A 25,586-nucleotide genomic window follows, 5' to 3' on the forward strand; every position below is an offset into this window, starting at 1 on the left:
ATGTTCAATTTTCTATTTTAATTGTGAACTAGAATATTTATATAAATATTTAATCACAATAATTTAATATAAATATATTAGATTTTATTTTATTCATAATTATTTATTGATTAAAGGTTATTTAAGAACATTATAAAAACTTTTAAAATTAAGCATAAAAATTTAGCAATTTTTTACATTTGAAATTATATTTGTAAATTTTAAACAACATAAAGACCAACAATTCAAATATTTTGTTAGGAATATTTTTCTCTATTCTTCCATTATTTTCTTTTAACTTATTTATCTTTTATATTTCTTATATTATAAGGTGAATTTGGTGCTAATATACCAGGGCACCATCTTATCTAAAGCTAGATTTTCTCACATCACATCAAGATTCAGCATAGACCGTCTCATGTAATTATCAATGTTTGAATGGGAACATTGCTACTTCTATTTTGTTTAAGCATGTATTTGTATTTCATATATTATCCTACTTTAATACATATATTTTATGTATTCAATTTATAATATTTATACTTAGAATATATGATTCAATATATTTGATTATTTATTTAATATTTATTATATCTTACCTATAATAATTGTTTATCAACTATAGAATATAATTGCTCATTCTATATAATTTGATTAACTATTATCTTATTTATTGATAATACCAAATTATTATAATTTATTCTTTTATCATCATATTAATCATATTTAAAACCAAAGGATTATATCAATCAATATAAATTATATGTTATCAATTTTCTATTTTATTTATATTATTATTTTATTCGCACTATTATTTTATTATAAATTTTATAAATATGGGGGGACATGATAGTGCACCCTTCCTCAAATTGCTTGTGCTCAAGCAATTCCATCCTTCGTGTAACTCTGATCCTAAAATGATGATTACAACTTTTAGGTTAGAGATGTAACATATTCAAAAATATAAGCTTATCATTTTTTTAAAGATATTTCATCATATTATTCAAAAATTTAAAAAAAAATAAAAATAATAATTTGAATAAAACTTATCTTGATTTGTTGTAACACTCATGATTCTCCTTTTGCTAGGTGTTGCTTCCTTTTCGGAGAACTCTTCAAAGATGTAGATTTCTTGTCTTAATTCCTTTCTAAGATTAGAATGTCGTCTTAGCATGTAGCTCCGGTCGGACAATAACTGTGATCACAAATATATATATATATATATACTTTCATCTAAGATCGCATCTCAGTCATGATCGAGACTGTTCTGATCCCTTGTGATGCAGATCATTATTGATCTGTATAAGTGTCATTATCGGGCTGCATATGAAACGAGTTCATTATGATCATTGACATATGTTTAGACTTGTGTTATGTCCAAACTAACTTGAAAGGGTATGATAATCAAAGACCGAACAGGTGTAGCAGTGAATGATCATGTATCCATTTGGAGACATGCCCATTCACTCTCACACCCCTCCTTGTTATACATATACTCGATCTGCCCGATATTGCTAGGCATCCAAATCTATTAATGCAAGCATATCAAGTACAAGAACATCTCTATTATTTCTATAGTAATATATACAGATTCTAAAGCAAATTAGATTCATTAAGTTTAAGAGACCAGATTTCACATTAAGTTGCAGTCTCTAATTATTCTTCAAGATGACAAACATGTTAAGTTTTGAACACCACCTTACAAGTGCTGACAATTTCAAATCCTGGAAACTTCGTATAATGATGCTATTAAAAGAGAACAAATTAGAATCCTTTGTAAAAGAAGAAAATGAAGAACCTAAAGATGATCCAGAGAAAACTCTATGGATCAAGAATAATGAGAAGGCCACGAAAATAATAGTGGATGTTGTTCGAGATCACATGGTGCCTATTGTTGGAAAACATGCAACGACATATCGCATGTTTAAAGCTCTTGAAAATGCATTCATAGTAAATAACAATGGTAGAAAACTTGCTCTTAAAAGACAAATGAATAATATTAGCATGAATAAAGGAGAAACAGTAAATGCCTTCTTCATGAGAATCACAAAATTGAGAGATCAATTATCTTCAGTAAGTTATGAGATTGACAACCAAGAGGTATCCCTAATAGCATTAGGAGGACTACCAAATTCTTGGGAGTCATTTTGTACAAGGTATAACTACAAGATCTAAAATTCCAAAACTAGATCGATTAAGATCTGATTGTCTTCAAGAAGTGTCGAGATTAATGACTAAAGGAAAACATAAAACCTTAGATGAAGACATTCATGTTCTTAACACCAACTCTCATAAGAAGGGTAAGAAAAAGCAACATTCATGGAAAAGGACAATTAAAACAAAAGAAAGACTTGTCTAAAATTCGTTGTTTCAGATGTGATCAATAGGAGCATTATGCACTAAATTGTCTTGATTGATCTAAACTTCAAGCATCATTTGCAAAAACTGATAAATCAATCAAAGGTCAAGATTCTGAGAAATATGTCTTCTATTCAGCCTTGTCTAGTCAAATATCAACCAAGTCCAACACTTGGATAATTGACAGTGGATCTTCAAGACACATCACTGGATATCAAGATAACCTGGAGAGCATGCAAATAGAAACAGATGAAGCAATACAATTGGGGATGATTCTGCATAGTCCGTAAAAGGAAAGTTGGTTCCAAGCCCGTCATATTGGTATAGGTTATTTTCAATTTTGATGTTTTTTTATGGTTTTTTTTTTCTGTCAAAGTTGGGAGTTCATTTTCACACTCTGAGAGATATATCTTGAGCATTTGATCTCCGATTTGAAAATTCTTTACATTGTTGGAAGGTCTTTCAAAGCTCTTTCTAATGATGTTTGTTTTTCCAGATCCTAACCAAGCACATTCTATTTAGGTTTTTGACCCATGTCTACACCATCCATAAGAGGGTTCTTTTAATATGTGATATTTATTGATGATTCTTCAAGGAAGACACGGATATACTTCCTTAAGTGCAAAGAATCTGAAGAGATTCTTTATAAATTTAAAGAATTCAAAACTATCATTGAAAACTCCTCAGAAAAGAAAATTAAAAATCTAAGAACAAATAATGGGAAGGAATACAATTCTGAAAAATTTAAACAATTATGCAAACTTGTTGGGATTACGAGGGAGTTCACAGTTCCCTACAACCCTCAACAGAATGGAGTTGCCAAAAGGAAAAAATAGAACCATTGTAGAAGCTGCTAAGGCTATGATATATGATCAAAAATTGAGCATGTCATTTTGGGTTGAAGCATCTAATACAAAAGTCTATATTCAAAATAAATGTCCTCACTCACATCTGGACAACAAAACTCCTGAATAAGCTTATTCAGGTATGAAACCTGAGATTAGCCATTTAAGGATATTTGGATGTCTTGTGTATGTTCATGTACCTAAGGAGAAAAAGACAAAATTAGAACCTACTGGAAGGAAAGGAATTCTTATTGGTTTTAGTGAAACAATAAAGGGTTACAGAATCTACATACCTAGACAAAAACAAATAGAACTCAACAAAGATGTCATCTTTGAAGAAGACATTGCTTTCCAAAGAGCCAAAATTTCAGATGAACTAGATACAAATGACTTATCCTGTTCCCTAGAAGAGGCTCCTGCTCCTGAGATTCAGAGGGAGTACCCTGAAGAGACTTCAAATGAAAATGAGATACTTCCTAAGACTCCAGAAGAGAGAGGAAGAAAATTTATGGAGGAAGGAGATGAATTGGCAGCACCTTCAGGGACATTCAGAGAAAGCAAAAGACCTCGAAAATTAACATACAAAGCATTAATGTGTGAGATTCCAAACTCTAAGCCTTCTAATGCTTCTAAAACTCTTAAACATCAAGTCTGGAAAGATGCAATGGTGGAAGAATATCAGTCCATACTAAAAAAATGATGTTTGGGATATAGTTCCTAGACTTAAGGAAAATCTTTTGTTTCATCCAAATGGCTCTTCAAAGTTAAGTATGCTGCAGATGGTACCATTGAAAAACATAAAGCTCGTTTTGTGGCTAGAGGATTCTTTCAAAAGGAAGGAATCAACTTTAAAGAAACTTTTGCATGAGTTGCTAGGTATACCTCGGTTAGAACTGTAGTAGTCATTGCAGTAGCTAAAGGTTGGAAAATTCATCAAATGGATGTAAAACTTGCTTTTCTAAATGGAACGATTGAGGAAGAAGTATACTTGGAACAACCAGAAGGATTTGTGACTCATGATGTTGCCCCTTATGCATATAAATTGAAAAGGGCTCTATATGGACTCAAACAGGCTCCTCGAGCCTGGTATGAAAGGATTGATAAATATCTTCTAAGTCTTGGATTCACCAAGAATGATGCTGATCCAAATCTTTACTTTAAAGTAACTAAAGGTTATATGTTGATTCTAATTCTTTATGTTGATGACCTTCTGATGACAAGAGAAGACCATCTCATTAATCAATGTAAGAAAGAATTGACTTCTGAATTTGACATGAAGGGCTTAGGGATTCTTCATTACTTCCTTAGATTGGAAGTTCGTCAAAAGTCTTGAAATATCTTCCTACATGAAAAGAAGTATATTGTTGATATTCTGAAAAGATTTGGAATGTGGAACTATCGACCTATGTCTACACCTATGGAAACCAATTTACACAAGCTAAAGGAAGCAAGTGTGAATCCAAACTTATTGATCCCACTTTATACAAACATATAATTGGGTCTCTAATGTAACTTGTGAATACTCGACCAGATATTTGCTATGCTATGAATGCATTAAGTCAGTTCATGTGTGAACCTTGAGAAATGCATCTTGTTGCTTTGAAGCATATATTAAGGTACCTTCAAGGCACTATTGGGTATGAACTTAAATATAAGAATACCAACTTGGAGTTACATGGATATACTGATTCTGATTGGGTCGGAAGTGTAAAAGACCGATAAAGCACATCAGGATGTTGTTTTAGTTTAGGATCAGCGATGATCTCATGGATTTGCAGGAAGCAAGCTTCAGCCGCTCAAAGTTCTACCGAGGTAGAGTACATTGCAGCAGCAATAGGAGCAAGAGAGGTAAGCCTCCGAAACCTACCACTATTCACTGTGATAAACAAAGTTGTAACAAGTTGTCCGTGAATCCGGTATTTCATGATAGATCCAAGCATATAGAAATCCCTTACCACTATGTAAGAGACATTGTGGAAAGAAGAGATATTCAATTGGAATATATTAATATAGGTGATCAAACAGCTGACATTCTCACCAAGCCTCTTCCTAAGGTGAAGGTTGATCATTTCAAAAAGAAACTTGGTATGGTTGAAATGTGAGTTTATGAGATTGAGTCTCAACTTGGTAAATTTGAATTATTTTTAATAAAGATGTTTAAAGTGTAAACTCTTTTATCATATGTGCGACTATGACTTATGGGCCTACCCTATGTACATTATTAAAAGGTGATGATCTTTTATAATGAAATGTACATTATAAGGTGATTTTATAATGATTAGATTACTATCATAATGAATACCATGTGACTTGATACAAGTCATGATAGTTAAAAGGATATATTGATAGATATCATGTGACGTGATATCTATAGAAGATCATTATGTTCATTTTATCATGGTGGGTATTATGTGACATAATATCTAGGGATATACCATGATCTCTTATGGTAGATATCATGACACTTGATATATGTGCACATACCATAATTGGAAAGAATATCATGGGACTTGATTTTCTTAAGTGTATCACAATCTAGGTGATATCAGTTCTCAAATAAGGAGAACTGATCTCTTAGGGTAGATATCATGAGACTTGATATATGTGCACATACCATAATTGGAAAGAATATCATCAGACTTGATTTGCTTAAGTGTATCACAATCTAGGTGATATCACTTCTCAAATAAGGAGAACTTATATATATATATATATATATATATATGCACTTTGTCTTCCCTAGCTAAGAGGGAGTGTTAAAGCATGTAGCTTTGGTCGGACAATGACTACGATCAGAGATATATATATACCAGTATGATTTACATACTGATATATATACATACATATTTATATAATACTATTAATATCATTATGCATATGATCGTTGCATTCATTTGTAATCGATGCACATATATATATACTTACATCTAAGATCGCATCTCAGTCATGATCAAGATTATTTTGATCCCTTGTGATTTAGATCATTATTGATCTGTATAAGTGTCATTATCGGGCTGCATATGAAACGAGTTCATTATGTTCATTGACATATGTTTAGACTTGTGTTATGTCTAAACTCACCTAAACAGGTATGATAATCAAACATCAAATAGGTGTGACAGTGAATGGTCATGTCTCCACTCGGAGGCATGCCCATCACTCTCACACCCCTCCTTGTTATACATACACTCGATCTGCCCGATATTGCTAGGCATCAAAATCTATTAATGCAAGTATATCAAGGAACGTAAGCATCCCAAGTACAAGAACATCTCTATTATTTCTGTACTAATATATACATATTCTTAAGCAAATCAAATTCATTGGCGTCAATGTTTAAACTTGCAAACAACATCGTGCATCAATTAGCCTTATATTGAAATATGGTAAGAAACTTTACAAAAATGCTAGTTATTCCTTATTGTCATGTGAAATTGAGGAGTTAATTAATCGTTATGTTTTCTTGAGAAATTGAAATAATGTTTTTCGTTATGATGTTGCATGAATGGCAAGTGGATTGGCTAATATGATTTTTTTTGTTTGATTAAACAATTTGGAAATATGTTATTACCTTGGTAAACTTATTTTGCAGGAACATGATGAAGGGGGAAACTTTTGCCAAAAAAGGAAAGGGCATGAGGGCAACACCTCCCATTGAGCTAACAAGTATGTGTCACAAACCACCTTGGTCAAGGGAAAACTGAACTAGGCAAGCAAGGGTTTACCAAGTGATCACCATGAGCTAACTGGTCAACGCATGTACCTAATGAGATAATAAAAAAATCAAGCTAAGAACAAATTCTTACCTTTATAATTTGGGATGATCTCAAAGCTTCCTCTTATGATTGACATGTCTTAATATAATGATACTATGGTACCTACATGTATTTGTACATGTGCATACATATATACATATATAAGTGCAAATTCAAATATAACATACATGAACGTATATGCTTACTTAAAATATGATGCATACACAACTACCTATATTTAGAATATTAAACACATATGCGTATGTGTATATGCATATACCAATAAAGGCAGATACAAAATGGTATCCTTATATTAACACTTTGAGAGCAATTTATAATTCTACCTTTGGCAATATTTTAATAATAGTATTTTAAGTCATCGGCCTATTTTCAATATTGTTGAAATAGCCATTTGTTCTATTGGCCTTTTAATTTTATTAAGCCAAGAACGTAACTCATGTTTTTACCACCTTTCTTCTATCTAGTTTGTAACTCCATTTATGGGAGAGCATATTCAGCGTGCATTTAAGCAGTTGACCTTCTCTGTATCTGTGATTGCCTTCATAGCAGATGGCACTTCCATATTTGTGATTTATATCTACGAGTTGCAATATACTGCAATTGTTCATAACTGCATTTTGCATCTATAACGTGGTTGATATCACCTAACATTGCCTCTATTTCGGTGCTTATTATCCCTATTTATGATTGTTTACAGGAAAGTGCTTGCAAACTGTAGTTGTTTCCATATCAATAGAGGCCTGTTGTACTACAATCAAGAAGCCACCAAGGCATTTCAAGTTTCTCCTGATAGACAAGGGTGTCCAAACCCCCTGCACCAATCAGGTTGTGCATTCTTTCTACATATCTCTTATATTAACTATGAATAGAGGCTTTGAGTAAATATGCACGTATCATAAATAAATGATAATGCCATGAATAGAGCCAGACAGACGAGGGTCCAAATTTGGATGTTATGTTTGCATAGATGATTGTTAAAGTATGTAAATTGACCTGATTCAGCTGCCAATAAAAAAATTTCAGAATACAGCAAAAGGAGAACATTCCAGCTCTGTGCAATTCTTACATGGGCATAATCTATGTCTCGAAGGTAATAAAAGAGGCACCATCAAAGATTTAGTAATAAAAAATGTAATCCCAATGAAACTTCTGTTATAATCTGTTATAAGCCCAGATTAGGCAGAGATATCATGTCTGAAATAAGCAGATTTTTCATCAATAAATCTTGGATAGCTACACCAGGATTCATCGAAGATGACCAAAAAGGTTGAGAAGAAGGGTGTGAGCTGATAACCAAAGGTTACATGGAATAATCAGCAGGTAAAAAAAAGGGGGTAATCAGCACTAAAAAAATCAGTTTTGAAAATAAACAAGTAAAATAGTTTGTGTCAGCTCATGGCGATCAATGGGTATAAGTCTAGTTTTTGGCCAAGTTAATTAAGTGACAATACTTGCTGCTATCATTAGAGGTTAGGGTGGCTTGCAGACGGATAGATGGGCAAATGAGGACTCCATAGTTTAGTCGGTTGTATAGCTGACACTCTAACACCAGGATGCTTAGTGGCAGGACAGAGTGTCCCATGCCAAATCACGGGTAGAATGGTCTTTCTCAGTTGAGATTGTGTGGGGATATTTAAGGGTCTGTGATTGGGAAGTTAAGCCCCTAACAATGCTTCTCCTCTCCACCATATGCCAAGACTTGCACCAGAGAGGGTCAAGATTTGCATTCTTAAGCCTTCAACATTATCGATATTATTCTTTTATATGTTAATCAAGTTAGTTAATTATGAAAATATTATGCGATTATTGCAAATATTTTCTTAAGCATTGATCAATTGAGCTAGGTAGAAAATGATCCCTCTTTCCATTAAGTAATGGTTAGTTATCATGGTAGTTATTATATTGCATTTGATGGATAACCCAGCTTAAGTTTTGCCATGATAACCAATTCAGCAGAAAGCAATCTTCAGTTGCATAGAGTTCTACAGAAGCCAAGTACATTGCAGCATCCATGGGAGCTCCAGAAGCAATATGGTTGAGGAAATTACTAGTAGGATTGTTCGACAAGCCATGTACCTACTACTATACACTGTCATAATCACAGTTGTATAAAACTTTTAGTAAATCCAGTATTTCATAACAAATCAAAACATACTGAGATCCCCAAACATTATATCAGGGATATGGTGGAAAGAAATGTCATACAGCTGAGATATATTAGCACAGATGAGCGAACGGTTCACATTCTTAATAAGCCCCTTTCAAAACCAAAAGTGGATAACTTTAGAAGTAAACTTGGTATGAGGCTAGTTCATTAAGGCTAGCCCAACAATTAAAATGTGATTATATTTTCTAAGGTTGAGTCCCAATTACATTTTTCATTAAAAGATATACGTGTATATTTTGTTTATCATGTGAGTTACTACATGATTATGTAGAAACATCATGAAAGGTAACAATTTTTCAATGATGTTTGATTGAGATTACTATTGAAAAGTGAAGATCTTAACAATAAGTTAACCTCCTATCATGATGGATATCATTTGGTTGAAGTCGATCAAGATCATGATAGTACATGTCTCTCATGTAACTTTTGAAGTTACATTACTAAGATATGTCATGGTGCATACTATGAGACGTAGTATTGGAGACACCATGTGCATAAATTTTCTCTAGTAGGCATCATGAGACTTGATGCCAATGCACACTCCAAAGAAAACGTAAGTATGGTGAATATCTTATGGTTGATATTCATGAATGTACCATTCTTCTGATGATACCGTAAGGTAACATCTTAATAATAAAGCAATGTTGATTATAGTCACACCATTTTCTAGCATATCATATTGAGATGATAACGCTCCACATTACTTGAGAGTTGTGTGTGTTGATCTTATAAACAACCCTCCCTAGCTAAGAGGGAGTGTTAATGTTGTAGTTTCAATCTTATTGATTTGACCAAGAAATAAATTGTTATTATGATGACTAGTTAATCATTATTATTTCAGAATTAGTAAACATTAGATAATTCATAAATATACACACACACATTTGTGTTGTATCTATATCATCTAATGATTATTAATTTGTGTATTGAGTGATCAGTATTTAAATTTGACCGAATCATCAATCTGTGGGTAAATTGCTTTACACATTAATTACTGCAAATTCCAATTAATAGTGCAAACCATGGTTCTTGTAAACACCGATCATCGTCATGTATGACAGTGATTATTATGAAGATCACTTGTTATTTGTTATGGCATCTTCAAATTAATCGCAGTTGTTATGAATAGATATTGGAAGATAGGTTATGTACCATGTAGGGACATGTCCCTACGTGGCTTGCCACGTAGAGACAGAGTGAGCTAGGTAAGTAGGGTATAGAGGTTGAGGGTCTATTGAGGATTGGTGAGAGGGGGAGAAGGGATGGTGAGTGGATGATAGTGGGTGAGTTAGTTGTTTAGCGTTAGCGGGTGAGTTGGTTGTTTAGCATTAATGGATGATGATAGTGGGAGGTGAGTGGATGATGATAGCTCTACCTGGGACATCTCTCTACCAATATGTATAAATCCTCACTCAATTGCTGCACTTGGATATACACAAATCACAGGCAATGTTGCAGTGATCAAATTTAATATGCAGTTAAAATTAAACAATTCAAAATTACTTACAAATTGATAAGTTTGATTTACTTGTCAAAATCTGCAATAACAATATTGCATCTAATAAAAGGTATTATTACTTGATCTGTGTTATCCTAAGTTGTCGGATTCAAACCCTGGAGCTCGGGTCCAGGTCTGGATTCGAGCCCAGGTTCACGACAAGTTCGGGCAGGGTCCGTGTTTTGGCCTGCGGGTCTACCCGGGTCTGTGCAAGGACGGACTCGGGCGGACCCGTAGGCCAAAACACGGACCCTACTCGGACCCGTTGCAGACCTGAGTGAATCTAGGCAGACCTGCGATAGGTGGGGCCAAAAAGTGGCCCAAAAAAGCATTAAAAATATGTTTCTTTAATTTTTTTTTTTGCCAAACCCTAAAGTAAGGCCTATTAGATGCATTTCATTCATCTAATCTCTCATTTGCTTTGTCATTTTGCTCTCTCATTTTGGTGTGGCCATTTTGCAAGTTTGAAGAGAAGGTTGTAGAGATTGTGGAGTCTCAAATCCTTCAAATAATCAGTGCTGAGTGTTCCAGGTATGCATTTGATCCTTCATTTTGCTTCTTTCATAGTTTGTTTTTAGTTTTTTTTTTTTTTTTTTTTGTTCTAAATTTTTATCAAGTTTTGTATAAGTTTTGAAATTTTTTTTTTAATTTGTTTTTATAGATTGCAAGAATCCAAGAATGAGTAGTCAAGGTTCAGTGGGTGGGGTGGGATCCCAAAGATTTAAAATTAATAAAGGCTCTCCTTTGTGGAAGTATACAACAAGAATTGAGCAATGTACTGGTGGGGGAGGGTATATATGGAAATGCAATTTTTGCCAAAACCAATATAGAAACTCCTATTACCAGGTTAAACATCATTTGATAGGTCCACCAGGTCAAGGGATTGCCATGTGTGAGGAGCCCCCAGAGGGAGGTAAAAAAAGGTTGCCGGCTCCTCAAATAGCAAGCATATTAAAAGAACAACAAGAGGCTGATAGGTTAGTGTCAAAGGCAAAAAAAGATAAGTCAAAGCAAAAACCAACACCACCCTCTCAAACAATCAGTAGACCACATCCCTTCTTACCTACCCCATCTGTGGATGAAGATGAAATAGAAACACCCGCATCCCGCAAGAGAGGCCCATTAGATACAGCATTTGAAAATGACAAGAGAGAAATTGCTGACATAAAGATTGGGTGTTGCCTCATTACAAATGGTGTTTCATTCAATCTAGTGAGATCCCCTTATTGGAGAGAGATGGTGAAAGCAATAAATGATGCAACTCATAGTTACCGATCCCCTGGATATGAAAAGTTGAGAACCACCATATTGCATAAGGAGAGAAAGAATGTAGAAAACCTCCTCAAACCAATAAGAGATTCTTGGATCCAAACGGGGGTGAGCATTGTCTCTAATGGATGGAAAGATTGCAAAAACCGTCCATTAATAAATGTGATTGTTGTTTGCCCCAAGGGGGCAATGTTTTTGAAGGCGGTTAATTGTGAAGGGCAAGTAAAGGATGCAAATTTCATTGCCCAACTTCTCATTGAATCGATAGAGTCTGTGGGAGTTGACAATGTTGTCCAAGTAATAACAAACAATGCTAAAGTTTGTAAAGCTACAAGTGCTTTGGTAAAAGCACGATATGAGCATATCTTTTGGACACCATGCACTGTCCACATCTTGAACTTGGTGATGAAAATAATGGGCAGCCATATTGAATGGATGAAAAATGTGTATGAGGAAGGTGAGCAAATCCAAATGTTTGTGAGAAATCACCATATGTCACAAGCAATTTTCAGAACTTTCTCCTGCTTGGAATTATTGAAGGTAAATTTTAAACTTTATTTAGCTTCATTTTTCATTTTAATTTTTGTGTCATACTTTACAAAATTTAATACATATTCTTAAATTTTTGTGTTATCAACTTACCATATTAACTTACAATTTGAATTAACATGGTAATAGGTCGCTGAAACAAGGTTTGCTTCACACATAATCGTCCTTAGACGACTTGTGAGGGTGAAAGAGGCATTGTGTCAAATGGTTATTAGCAACAAATGGGGTGGATGGAAGCAAGCTGATACAAAAAAGGCCAAAACTGTAAAGGATTTGATCTTGAGTGATGATTTTTGGAATAGGGTGGAATATGCATTAGAACTCACCGAGCCCATCATGTCTATGCTTCGGTATGCCGACACGGATGAGCCTTGTTTGGGGAACATATATGATGCCATGGACTCCATGCTAGAAAGAATGAAATCAGTAAGTTCAAATTTTTATACAATATTTTATCCTTGTTTATTGAGAGATTTTGATTTTTTATTTTAATTAAGTTATTAACACTACATCAAGATAACTTACATATACATCATTTGACATCCTAGGTCATTCAAAGGAGAGAGTAGGACCCTGATACCTTGTACACTAAGGTGGAAAAAATTGTTCTACATCATTGGAACAAGATGACTACACATTTACACCTCCTGGCATATGCACTTTCTCCTAGATATTATAGCAGTGAGATACTTGCTATTCCTAGTAGAGTGGCACCATATAGAGATCTTGAAGTTGTTGTTGGGTATAAGAGGGCACTTAACAGGCTCTTTAGTGATCCTGATGTGGCATCAAATGTTAGGAGAGAGTTTGTTGATTTTGTCTCAGGCAAAAATGCAAAACTTGATGCAATCAATGACCAAAGTAGATTGGATGCCACTGGATGGTGGTACTTACATGGGGAAAGTTACATGTACCTCCAACCTCTTGCCATTAAGATCTTGTCACAAGTATGTATTTAAGTTTTTTTCCTTTTCTTATGGCCACTTAGCTTGTCAAATTAGCACTCTTAAATTCCTATTGTATTGTAAAATTACTTAGCTAATTTTTTTAAATTTGTTGGTTGTCTCTCTAGGTTGTGAGCTCTTCTGTTGCTGAGCGGAATTGGAGTACATACTCCTTTATCCACTCAATGAAGCGTAACCGGTTGGGTTCGAAGAAAGCAGAGGACTTGGTATTTATTCACAACAACTAGCGCCTCCTATCACGCAAGGATCCAGGATATAAGAAGGGACCAGAGAAGTTGTGGGATGTACTACCTGAGACTTCTGACTTGGATATGACTGTCCAAGATATATCTAGAATTGCCTTGCTAGATGTTGAGGAGGACGAGGAGGATGTGGCTGCATCTGGGGCTAGTGGAACTGGTTTGGATTCCAATGATGAGGAAAATGTCAATGATATAGATGAGGATGAAGCCATTGATCCCTCATATTTTGATGACCTATTTGACCTTTGAAGGGCATTTGCATCTTTGATAAACTATGTTTAAACATTTGTCATTGACTCATTGAGTCATTTATGATTCATCACCATGTTTCACAGTTTCAAACTTTATTAAGTCATAATTTATTATCTATCAATCTAATGAAGTAGTCTATGTTTTGAAATTCCATTTTGCATTTTAGTAATTCAATGTATGATTTTATTTACAACATTAGCATAGATTAATGAGTGAGTATTTAATGTTTATCTCTGACATTTGGCATTGATCAATAATCAAGTAACATTGATATATTCATACTATGGAATGACTTAGTTTTACTTTTACAACTATGTGAATTTTTAATTTTTTTTGCATATATATTATATATATATACACTCACGAACCCACCCACGAACCCAAATGGGGAAAAAAAAATTTGCCCGAACCCGGAACCCAAATCGGCAACTTAGGTGTTATCAGACTTAGGATCAAGTAATAATAACAGATGCAATATTGTTATTGAATTCAAGTAATATTACTTGAATTCAATAACAATATTACTTGAATTCAAGTAATAAAAGGTACTATTACTTGATCCTATTTCCTTAACAAAAGCTATTCAAAAACACTTTAGAAAAGGGTGCTGTGCATGTTTCAACTGGTTGAACTCAATGAAACACCTGTCACTACCAAAAGTCGGATCAAACTGTCAACATGAGTCCCCTAACCATAACTCATTAGCCTACGGGAACCCACTGAATAGGCTAACAATTCATCATGCTAAAGTGCTTAGGAAGGGAGCACTGCATCAGTTACTCATTAACAAGGGGTATCAGATATAATTTTAGCACAGTTGAGAAGAAAAGTTGTTTGAGGATTCTAAATAATGATTGGATTGTTACGTCTACCAAAAGCTTGTTTCTATATTAACTTCTTATTGTTTGTCTGTAGTCCAAAAAATTAAGGAAAAACTTTGTAAGTCCCACAATGCCAAGACCTTGTTAGGACCAACTGTACAATATTACAAAAAGCTTTTAAAATGTCAGGGGATAAAGTTTGACTTGAGGATATTTCAAATAATGGATATTACTTCAAATAATGGGTATAACATACAATGAGAAAAAAATGAATCTTAATCCTGTAATCTAATGAAATTGAATTTCTCTGTGTAGTACAAAGTTGTTGCAAAAAAAACGAAAAAAAATCATGAACATGGCAACAGTACTCACAATAATCCGTGGGGGACTTGTTGAGCCAGTTAAAGCACGTTTTTCTGCCAAAAGTGCAGCCCGCTTTTGTTCCCGAACCTGCACAGCTTTCCAAATTAATAAGTATTTTATACCTTTGCCATAGGCAAAATTAATTTCCTATTAGCAAACCAGACATGAATCTATAATTACATATCATTAATGACAAGCGTCAAAACAGTTGATGATTGAATCCAAGATGAATAACCTTTGCAACATAGTTTTAGAATAAGCTGAAAATGAAATGAGAAAACTGGCACATTTGTCTCCTGTATATAATCATCTACCAAAATATTATATGTAAATATGGCTTCACAAGTTAATAGACATTATCCAGACCAGTAAATAGAATGATTGCCAAAAGTTAAATCAAGTTCTAAGTCAAGAAAATTCACTCTGTCTGCGTGCCACACAAAAAAACAGCTAGAGGACATAATTTTCATATGAACAACTAGTCTCGTGTCTTAAAAGGGATGAATCATAAACAGATTCTATACATAATTTATTTATAAGAATGGGAAGATAGCAATATACCAATTTTCAATTTTTCTGAATAAGCGTCACCAAGACTTTTGTATCTTGCCAAAGATTGTAAAAGATAAGTGTACAACAATCAAAATTAAAGAAGATAAAGATGAATATAAATTCTTTTTATTATGTAAAGAAGATCTCAGAAACATAACAAGAAATATAATAAATATCACAGCAACAACAATATATCCTAGTTTTGCAATACTTAAAGCAATAGCATAATATCTGCATTATATCTGACTCTGATCAACAAAGTGAACTAGATCAAATATCTGTCACAATTGAATTACTGAGGCCATTGACTGACAAGGTTTCAATAAGTGGCCTAAGTCATATTTATATATACTATGAACTGTCTTATGGAGAGCACTGAGATAATTCTTAAGTCAATACAACAATATGTGTCTATTTTTTTTTCTAAAAAGCCAATTTCCACCAAGCTTGAGAAATGCAGTATAACAGATTAAAAACATGATATTTCCAGAGTCCATTAATCATGGATTGGACAACTTCTTTCTGGTAAACAACTGTGTAAAGTTTTTTTCCACCAAGCTAGAGAAATAGAGTATGACAGATTTAAACCTGATATTTCCAGAGCCAATAATCGTGAATTGGAAAGCGTCTGGTAGACAATTGTGGAAAGATTTTTGAATCAAAAATCTATTCACAGTTGTCAACTGGAACCTCTCCAAATTGAATATAATACATACTAGTTCATTCTTTAAATCTCACAAGAAAACTTTGAATTAAACATTTCAAACGACAATCCACCCTCCTAAAATCATAATCTCATTTTGTCATTTAATTTTTTTTAATTATTTTAGCTATTATCATAATGTAAATACTTGATATATTGCAAACATGGTATCAGAACCTGGGTCAAAAGCCAGGCCAAGTTTGGAGCCTCAAGCACTTGTAGTGCAGCCTTAAGGTGGCGTGTTAGAAAATAAGCCGCACCTAAATAAAAGATGGATCGATTACAAAGGGGGCCAATTACTAGTGGCAGTAGCAAATAGTAGGTCCTCAGCTCAATTCCTTACTGATAAATGAAAATATGAACATCCTTCCTAATGTACAGGTATGGACCAATGATCAGAATTTACATTGTCTAGTATGAAAGAATCACAAGCTTTAGGCACTAAGAAGAACAAGAATCACTAGCCAGAAATTTATCCAAAAGTTCTACAATAAGTGCATCCCTAGTTCTGTCATCGTTCCAAGTTAAAAGTGTCATTGGTAGGACGGATATTCTTTGACTGAAGGTGACTAATGAACTGAAGTAGAAGAAGAAATAGCACTGGGATGTTGAATTTTGTGATCAGATTTAAATTCAAAAATTAATCTTGTTCACTGAATCAATACAATTTATATATATATAATTCAGTCTAAAGAATATAGAACTTCTGCATATATTAATTTTATTGATTCAGTGAACAAGATTAGTTTTTGAATTTAAATCTGATCACAAAATTCAACATCCCAGTGCTATATATATATATATATATATATATATATATATATATATATATATATATATATATATATATATATATATATATATATATATATATATATATATATATATATATAATGCAAGATTGTTTCAAGGATCATAAGCATATATGACTTGTGTGTGTGTGTGTGTGTGTGTATTCAACTTATTACAAGGTGGCAGAAAGTATTTTATCACTGATTGGCGGACTGAACTCCATGTAGGAGACTTAATTCTGATGTGTTCAAGGGTTTCCGTGATTTTACAATGGTAGAAGACTGTTGTAAAGTTTACTTACAGATTTCTTTTTTCAATACTGAAGTATGTATATTTCCTGCAGGTACAGTCAATGCCAATGAAGAATCCAAAGTGCTGCACAGAATATATAATCTTAATGCAAATGATATAAATATTCCTTCAAGATCGATGTCTGTATTGCCTTCGATCTGCATACATTAATCAATTTCTATGTTTGCAATATCAGGCAGCATAAAATATGTATACAAGTCTGGACAGGTGCATGGGTGAATGGGCATGTCTCCAAACGGAGACATGACCATTCACCGATGCACCCGATTGGTGGAATGGTCACATCCGATGTGATTAGTCATAACAAAACTAATGCCATTAAGACTTTAACTAAGTCCATTGCAATCGTTTAACAATCAAGTATAAATACAATTGTTTACTGAAATCATTTCTCAGATATTACTCAATAATAATATGCATCAGCAGTTCTGAATGCTCTGATCACCATAATGAAATGCAAATTATATTCATGTACATATACATATTGGTATTCAACATATCCACATGTATATATACATGAATATAGTCTCATATGATCAGTGCAATTTTCTGAACCAAAGCTATTTGTTTCAACACTACCTCTTAGCTAGGGAAGACAAAGTGCATATGAATTTTATAAGAAGTAATATCCTCAAGATATATATAAGAAAATCAAGTCTCGTGATATTCTTTTTAGTTATGATGTGTATATAGATATCAAGTCACATGATATTCACCATACCAAGGCATGGTGCATCCATAGATATTAAGTCACATAATATCCACCGTGAATTTGAACAAATTGATCTTCAACAGATATCAAGTCACATGATATCCATCAACATGCTCTTTTAACTAACATATGACAAAAGAGTTTACACTTTAAACATCTTTATTTAATTAACACAAATTTTACAAAGTTGAGACTCAATCTCATAAACTTACATTTCAATCAAGCCAAGTTTCTTTCTGAAATGATCAACTTTCACTTTAGGGAAAGCCTTGGTGAGAATGTCAACAGTTTGATCACTTGTATTAATATATTCTAATTGAATAGCTCTTCTTTCCACCATGTCTCTTACATAGTGGTGAGGAATTTCTATATGCTTGGATCTATCATGAAATACCGGATTCATAGATAACTTGCTACAACTTTGGTTATCACAGTGAATAGTGGTAGGTTTCATAGGCTCACCAAACAAGTTAGAAAGCAAAGTCCGAAGCCACACTGCTCCTCTAGCTCCCATAGCTGCTGCAATATACTCTGCCTCAGTAGAACTTTGAGCAACAGAAGCTTGCTTTCGACAAATCCAAGAAATCATAGCTGATCCTAAACTACAGCAGCATCTTGATGTGCTTTTTCGGTCTTTTACACTTCTGGCCCAATCGGAATCAATAAATCCATGGAACTCCAAGTTGGTATTCTCATATTTAGGTTCATATCCAATAGTACCTTGAAGATATCTCAATATATGTTTCAAGGCAACAAGATGAATCTCACGAGGTTCACACATGAACTGACTTAATGCAATCACTGCATAGCAGATATCAGGTTGAGTATTTACAAGATACACCAAGGACCCAATTATCTGTCTATATAAGTTGGGATCAACTAGTATGGATTCAGCACTTGCTTCCTTTAGCTTGTGAAGGTTGGTTTCCATAGGTGTAGACATAGGTCGATAGTCCCACATTCCAAATCTTTTCAAAATATCAATAGCATACTTCTTTTTATGTAGAAAGATATTACCAAACTTCTTATGTACTTCCAAACCAAGAAAGGAATGAAGAATTCCTAAATCCTTCATTTCGAATTCAGAAGCCAAATCTTTCTTACATTGATTAATAAGATTTTCTTCCCCTGTAATCAGAAGATCATCAACATAAAGAATTAGAATTAACATATCACCTTTAGTTACTTTGAAGTAGAGATTCAGGTCAGCCACATTCTTGGTGAATCCAAGACTTAGAAGGTATTTGTCAATCCTTTCATACCAGGCTCGGGAAGCCTGTTTAAGCCCATATAGAGCCTTCTTCAATTTACAAACATAAGAAGCAACATCATGCGTTACAAATCCTTCTGGCTGCCCTAGGTATACTTATTCCTCTATTTTTCTATTAAGAAAAGCAGTTTTTATATCCATTTGATGGATTTTCCAACCTTTGGCTGCTACGATCGCTATTACAGCTCTAACAGAAGTGTACCTAGCAACTGGTGCAAAGGTTTCTTCAAAGTCAATTCCTTCCTTTTGAGAAAAACCTCTAGCCACAAAATGAGCTTTATGTTTTTCAATGCTGTCATCTGCAGCATACTTAACCTTGAAGAGCCATTTTGAAGACGCAACAAATTTTTCCTTAGGTCTTAGAACTATTTCCCAAACATCAAATTTTTAGTATAGACTCGAATTCTTCCACCATGGCGCCTTTCCAAGCTTGATGTTTAAGAGCTTCAGAAGTGCTAGAAGGTTCAAGATTCAAGCTCTCACACATGAAAACATTATATGTCAGTTTCCCAGATCTCTTGCTTTCTTGGAAGGCTCCTTAAGGAGCTACAAATTCATCTCCTTCCTGTATTATTTTTCTTGCCCAAAGTGGCCTTTTAGAGTGATCAAAACTCTCTTCTTAAGTCTCAGGAAAGATTTCAGTTTCAGTGAAAGTCTCATCAGGAAACTCCCTCTGAATCTCAGGAGCAGGAGTCCATCTGGAGATACATCAAGTGTATCTAGTTCATCAGAGGTTTTGGCTCTTCCAAAAGCAATGTCTTCCTCAAAGATGACATCTCTGCTTAGTTCTATTTGTTTCTGTGCAGGAATGTAGACTCTGTATCCTTTTACTATTTCACTAAAACCAATGAGAATACCCTTTCTTCCAGAAGGTTCTAACTTAGTCCTCTTTTCCTTAAGTACATGAACATATACAGGACATCTAAATATCCTTAGGTGACTGATGTCAAGTTTCTTTCCAAAAAATGCTTCTTCAAGAGTCTTATTATCCAAATGTGAGTGAGGACATCTATTATGAATATAGACTATTGTGTTGGATGCTTTAGCTCAAAAGAACAAACTCAAATTTTGATCAAAAATCATGGCCCGAGCAGCTTCTACAATAGTTTTGTTCTTCCTTTCAGCAACCCTATTTTGTTGACAATTGTAAGGGACTGTAAACTCCCTCTTAATCCCAATGAGTTTGCAAAACTCTTTAAATATTTCAAAAGTATACTCCTTCCCATTATCTGCTCTCAAAATTTTAATGTTCTTACCGAAGGACTTCTCTGTGATAGTTTTGAATTCTTTAAATTTAGAGAGAACCTCTTCAGATTCTTTGCATTTAAGGAAGTACATCCATGTCTTCCTTGAAACATCATCAACAAATATCAAATAGTACAAGAATCCTCCTATAGAAGGTAAAGACATGGGCCCACATAGATCAGAATGTACTAGTTCCACTACTTCTTTTGTTTTGCTCAAACTATGAGGAAATGGCTTTTTAGTGTTTTTCCCTAAGGGACAACCTTTACAAGATTCATTGTGAATATGGTTTAACTTGGGCATTCCAGTTACTACCTTCTCCATTGATGTTAGAGCACGGAAGTTGATATGACCTAGTCTTCTATGTCATATTTCCTTTGAATCCGAGGTCTCATGTACAAGTACAAGGTTTGTCTTAGCACATAGCTCATTAAAAGTCCTTGTCTTACTCCTATTGTTAGAGCACTTTTAACGGTTGAATTTTTAGGCCATGCTAGTGCTTTCCCTCCCATGAATGCAATTCTAAAACCATCATCTTCAAGTGCAGACATAGATATTAAATTCCTCTTAATACCTGGCACATAAAGAACTCCAGAAAGTTAAATAGAATTTCCAAATTTCAATTTTATGGTGCAGGTCCCAATTCCTTTTATGGAGTGTGCAGAATCATCAACAATTATAACTTCTTCATCTCTTTCTATTTTCATGCTTTCTAGATTATCCTAATATCCAGTGATGTGTCTAGAAGACCCGCTATCAACTATCCATGTATTCTTTTTTGTTGATATTTGGCTGGATAATGCAGAATAGAAAGCATATTTCTCATGTTCATTGCCTTCATTTGACTTCTCAAATTTTGCAAAAGATGCTTGAGGTTTAGATCTATCAAGACAATTTATTGCATAATGTCCATATAGATCACATCTGAAACACTGGATTTTGGACAAGTCTTTCTTCTATTTGAATTGTTCTTTTCCATGAAAATTTCTTTTCCTTTTGTCGTTTTTCTTCTTTCCTTTCTTATGACCATTTGTATTAAGAACTTGAACATCTTCATCTAGGGTTTTGTGTTTTCCCTTAATCATTAATCTTGATTTTTCTTGAAAACAATCTAATCTTCAATGATCCAGTTTAGGGATTTTAGACCTAGCACTTATACCTTGTACAAAGGATTCCCAAGAGTTTGGAAGTCCTCCTAATGCTATTAAGGATAACTCTTGATTTTCAATCTCATAACCAAGTGCAAATAATTGATCTCTTAAGTCTGTAATTCTCATAAAGGAAGCATTTATAGTTTCTCCTTTATTCATGCTTACACTATTCATTTTCCTTTTAAGAGCAAGTTTTCTACCTGTATTATTGATTATAAATGCATTTTCAAGAGCTTGAAACATACGATATGCTATGGTATGTTTTGCCACAATAGGTACTATGTGGTCTCGAATAGCATCTACAATTATCTTCATTGCCTTTTCATTTTTCTAGATCCATTCTGATTTCTTAGAATCATCTTTAGGTTCCTCTTTGTCCTCTTTTACAAATGATTCCAATTTGTTTTCTTTTAACAACATCATTACTCGAAGTTTCCAGGATTCGAAGTTATCTAATACCATGTAGAAGTTGAGACAACCAACTTCACAATTTGCCAAGAACACTTGCATGCAAAATAACCTGTCGCTGGAAGGAAGCCAAAGAGGAGAAAGCGAAGCTTGGAAATCTCAGCAGAGTAAGAGAGAAAATGTATTCTAAGATAATAAAAAACAATTACAAGAGTTCAACCTTAACAGTGAACGAAACCCTAAAGCCTAGGAAAGCTAGGTTGCACATTAATAATTAATAAAAGAATTAATTATTAATGCACCTAAGAGAAAGCTTAAGCACTAAAGAGTAATAACTTAACCAATTAAATCAAAATGATTTTAGTAAGAAAACAAAATATTACTCTAACACGAATCTCATTGTGTTTGTCATTTTGTAGGGAGAGAGGAAGTAAAAATCTGATTCAATAAACATAGTGTGATCTTTCCTTAGCCAAGCTATGATACCATGTAATGTTTACTTACAGATTTCTTTTTGCAATGCTGAAGTATGTATATTTCCTGCAAGTACAGTCAATGCCAATGAAGAATCCAAAGTGGTGCATAGTATATATAATCTTCATGCAAATGATATAAATATTCCTTCAAGATCGATGTTTGTATTGCCTTCAATCTGCATACATTAATCAATTTCTATGTTTGCAATATCGGGTGGCATATACTATGTATACAAGTCTAGATGGGTACATGGGTGAATGGGCATGTCTCCAAATGGAGACATGACCATTCACCAATGCAACTGATCGGTGGAATGGTCACACCCGATGTGATTAGTCATAACAAAACTAATGCCATTAAGACTTTAACTAAGTCCATTGCAATCATTTAACAATCAGTATAAATACGATTGTCTATTGAACTCATTTCTCGGATATTACTCAATAATAATATGCATTGGCAGTTCTAAATGCTGCGATCACCATAATGAAACGAAAATTATATTCGTGTACATATACATATCAGTATTCAACATATCGACATGTATATATACATGAGTATAGTCTCATATGATCAGTGCAATTTTCTCAACCAAAGCTATTTGTTTCAACAACTGTGTTTATTCTGTGTTCGTTTTTCATTGTTTTAAATCACCAAACTTCACTCTATGTATAGGCTTAGAGTATCGAGGAGTCAGTGTGACTCCAACGTGGAGTCACGACCCATCGGGTGTGTGACTCCCACGTCACACTTTATTCACCTTAGTATATGCACAATTTGGTCAACATTTAATTATTCGATTGGTGTAAGACACTTGCATTATTATACACTCAACTTTTATTTAATATGATTTATATTTATACAAATACAATGATGTGTGTGTGTGCGCGCGTGTGCTTATAAAAATATTAATTCAATTTATCGTATAATGTCAATAGTTATATGCATTATATATATGATGTGTGTATATGTGTGTGTGTGTGTGTGTGCGCAATTAGTTTTACCTGTCTGAACTATAAAGACATTAAGGCTCCATCTTAATTAAGAAGGATAAACTCATGAATAGATATTACTTCAATGTGTTATCAGGAATGACAAATTTAAGGATATATTTGATCAAAAGATCCTCCAATTAACTATCATCTCATGATATCAAGAGTAATTGCCTTAGCATACCAAGTCGCATGATATTCATCAAGTACTCAAAAAAATGTCCATACGTAATGTATCCTCAATAATACTTGCCATAGAAACATCCATGGTCTATTTAAGGAACTTAATCTGCTATGCAAGATATAATCTATCATGATTTGTCTTAAACATCATAAGATGTCCATCACAATAGAAGGCCATGGTTTGTTTAAGGAACTTAATCCACTATGCAAGTTAACATCTATCATGATCCATTAAGACATTATAAGATGTCCATCACAATAGAACGCCATGGTTTGTTTAAGGAACTTAATCCACCATGCAAGTTATTATCTATCATGACCTACTTAGACATTATAAAATGTAGATAACAATAAAAGGCCATCGACTGTTTAAGGAAAGTGATCCACCATGCAAGTTGTCATCTATCATGATCTTCTTAGACATCATAAGATGTTCATCACAATAGAAGGTTAAGTTGTTAAAAGATCATCGCCTTTCAATAACTTTTACAAATATAAGTGATAATCATTTGGAAGTTGTCACTTCCTCGTGATGTACACAAAGCCCAAATAGTCATGTAATAACATAAATATTTTCATTAGGACAATAAACAAATAAGCTGAGACTCTTTCTCAATAATTACAATAATGTCAAGTTTACCTCAGAAGTGTTCCACCTTCATTTTGCAAGAGGTTTGGTGAGGATGGTCAACAACAATGAACTCTTAATCCAAAATTTCACAAATTTTATGGATATTTTGAAGTTCTTTAGAATACAAGTTTCTTTGAATCCAAGTTTGGATTACTGACTTCAGCAAAGGAAGCTTGCTGTTTAAGTCTGTTAGGACAGTTTGTTGCAGTGTCCACATAGTGGTCACATCTATAACATTGTACTTTTGAGTAGTCTCTTTGTTTCTACTCATGCTTTCTTAGTATTAACATCATTTGTAGTTTCCAGGCTTCAAAATTTGAAGTACCTTAAGTTTGTCTTCAATTCTGATTTCATTCACCATTTTGATAGAAATAAGATTACAAAAATTTTGGTGAATCAATTTGTCTATAAATCTGCATTTGACCATGTCTATTAAACCTGCTCTGATACCATGTTGAATTTTGTGATCAGATTTAAATTCAAAAGTTAATCTTGTTCACTGTACCATACAATAAATATATGAAGAGGTTCTATATTCTTTAGACTGAATTATACGATGAATATATATGCATAGGTCATATATGCTTATGACCCTTGAAATGATCTTGCATTCAATATATATTTATATATTTATCACTGATTAGCAGACTGAACTCCACGTAGGAGACTTAGCTACTGATGTGTTTGACGGTTTATGTGATTTTACAATGGTCGAAGACTATTTATTCTGTGTTTGTTTTTCATTGTTTTATATCACCAAACTTCACTGTATCTATAGAGTATCAGGGAGACATATCCTAATGGGTATGACTCCAACGTGGAGTCATGACCCATCGCATCTGTGACTCCCACGTCACACATTATTCACCTTGTATATGCACGATTTGGTCAATGTTTAATTATTCAATCAGTATAAACAGACATTTGCATTATTATACAATAGAGTTTTATATAATATGACTTATATTTATACACAAACAATGATGTGTGTGTGTGTGTGTGTGTATAAACATATTAATTCAATTTATTGTATAATGTCAATAGTTAGATATATTATATATATGATGTGCGCGC

The 25,586-nt window shown here is 33.7% G+C and overlaps 1 protein-coding gene across 2 annotated transcripts in view; it reads right to left on the reverse strand.

Annotated features, from left to right (window-relative positions):
• Positions 1-25,586, reverse strand: part of LOC149556330 (uncharacterized) — a 220,752-nt gene that overhangs the window by 152,622 nt on the left and 42,544 nt on the right. For both annotated transcript variants that reach the window (XM_089830591.1, XM_089830590.1), the window contains exon 4: positions 15,094-15,171. In XM_089830591.1, the coding sequence (XP_089686717.1) occupies positions 15,094-15,171 (78 nt within the window). The remainder of the gene's footprint in view (positions 1-15,093; positions 15,172-25,586) is intronic.

This window comes from Cupressus sempervirens, chromosome 5, assembly GCF_028749045.1.
Source record: "Cupressus sempervirens isolate cs-2001-9-10 chromosome 5, ASM2874904v1, whole genome shotgun sequence".
Classification (NCBI taxonomy): Eukaryota; Viridiplantae; Streptophyta; class Pinopsida; order Cupressales; family Cupressaceae; genus Cupressus; species Cupressus sempervirens.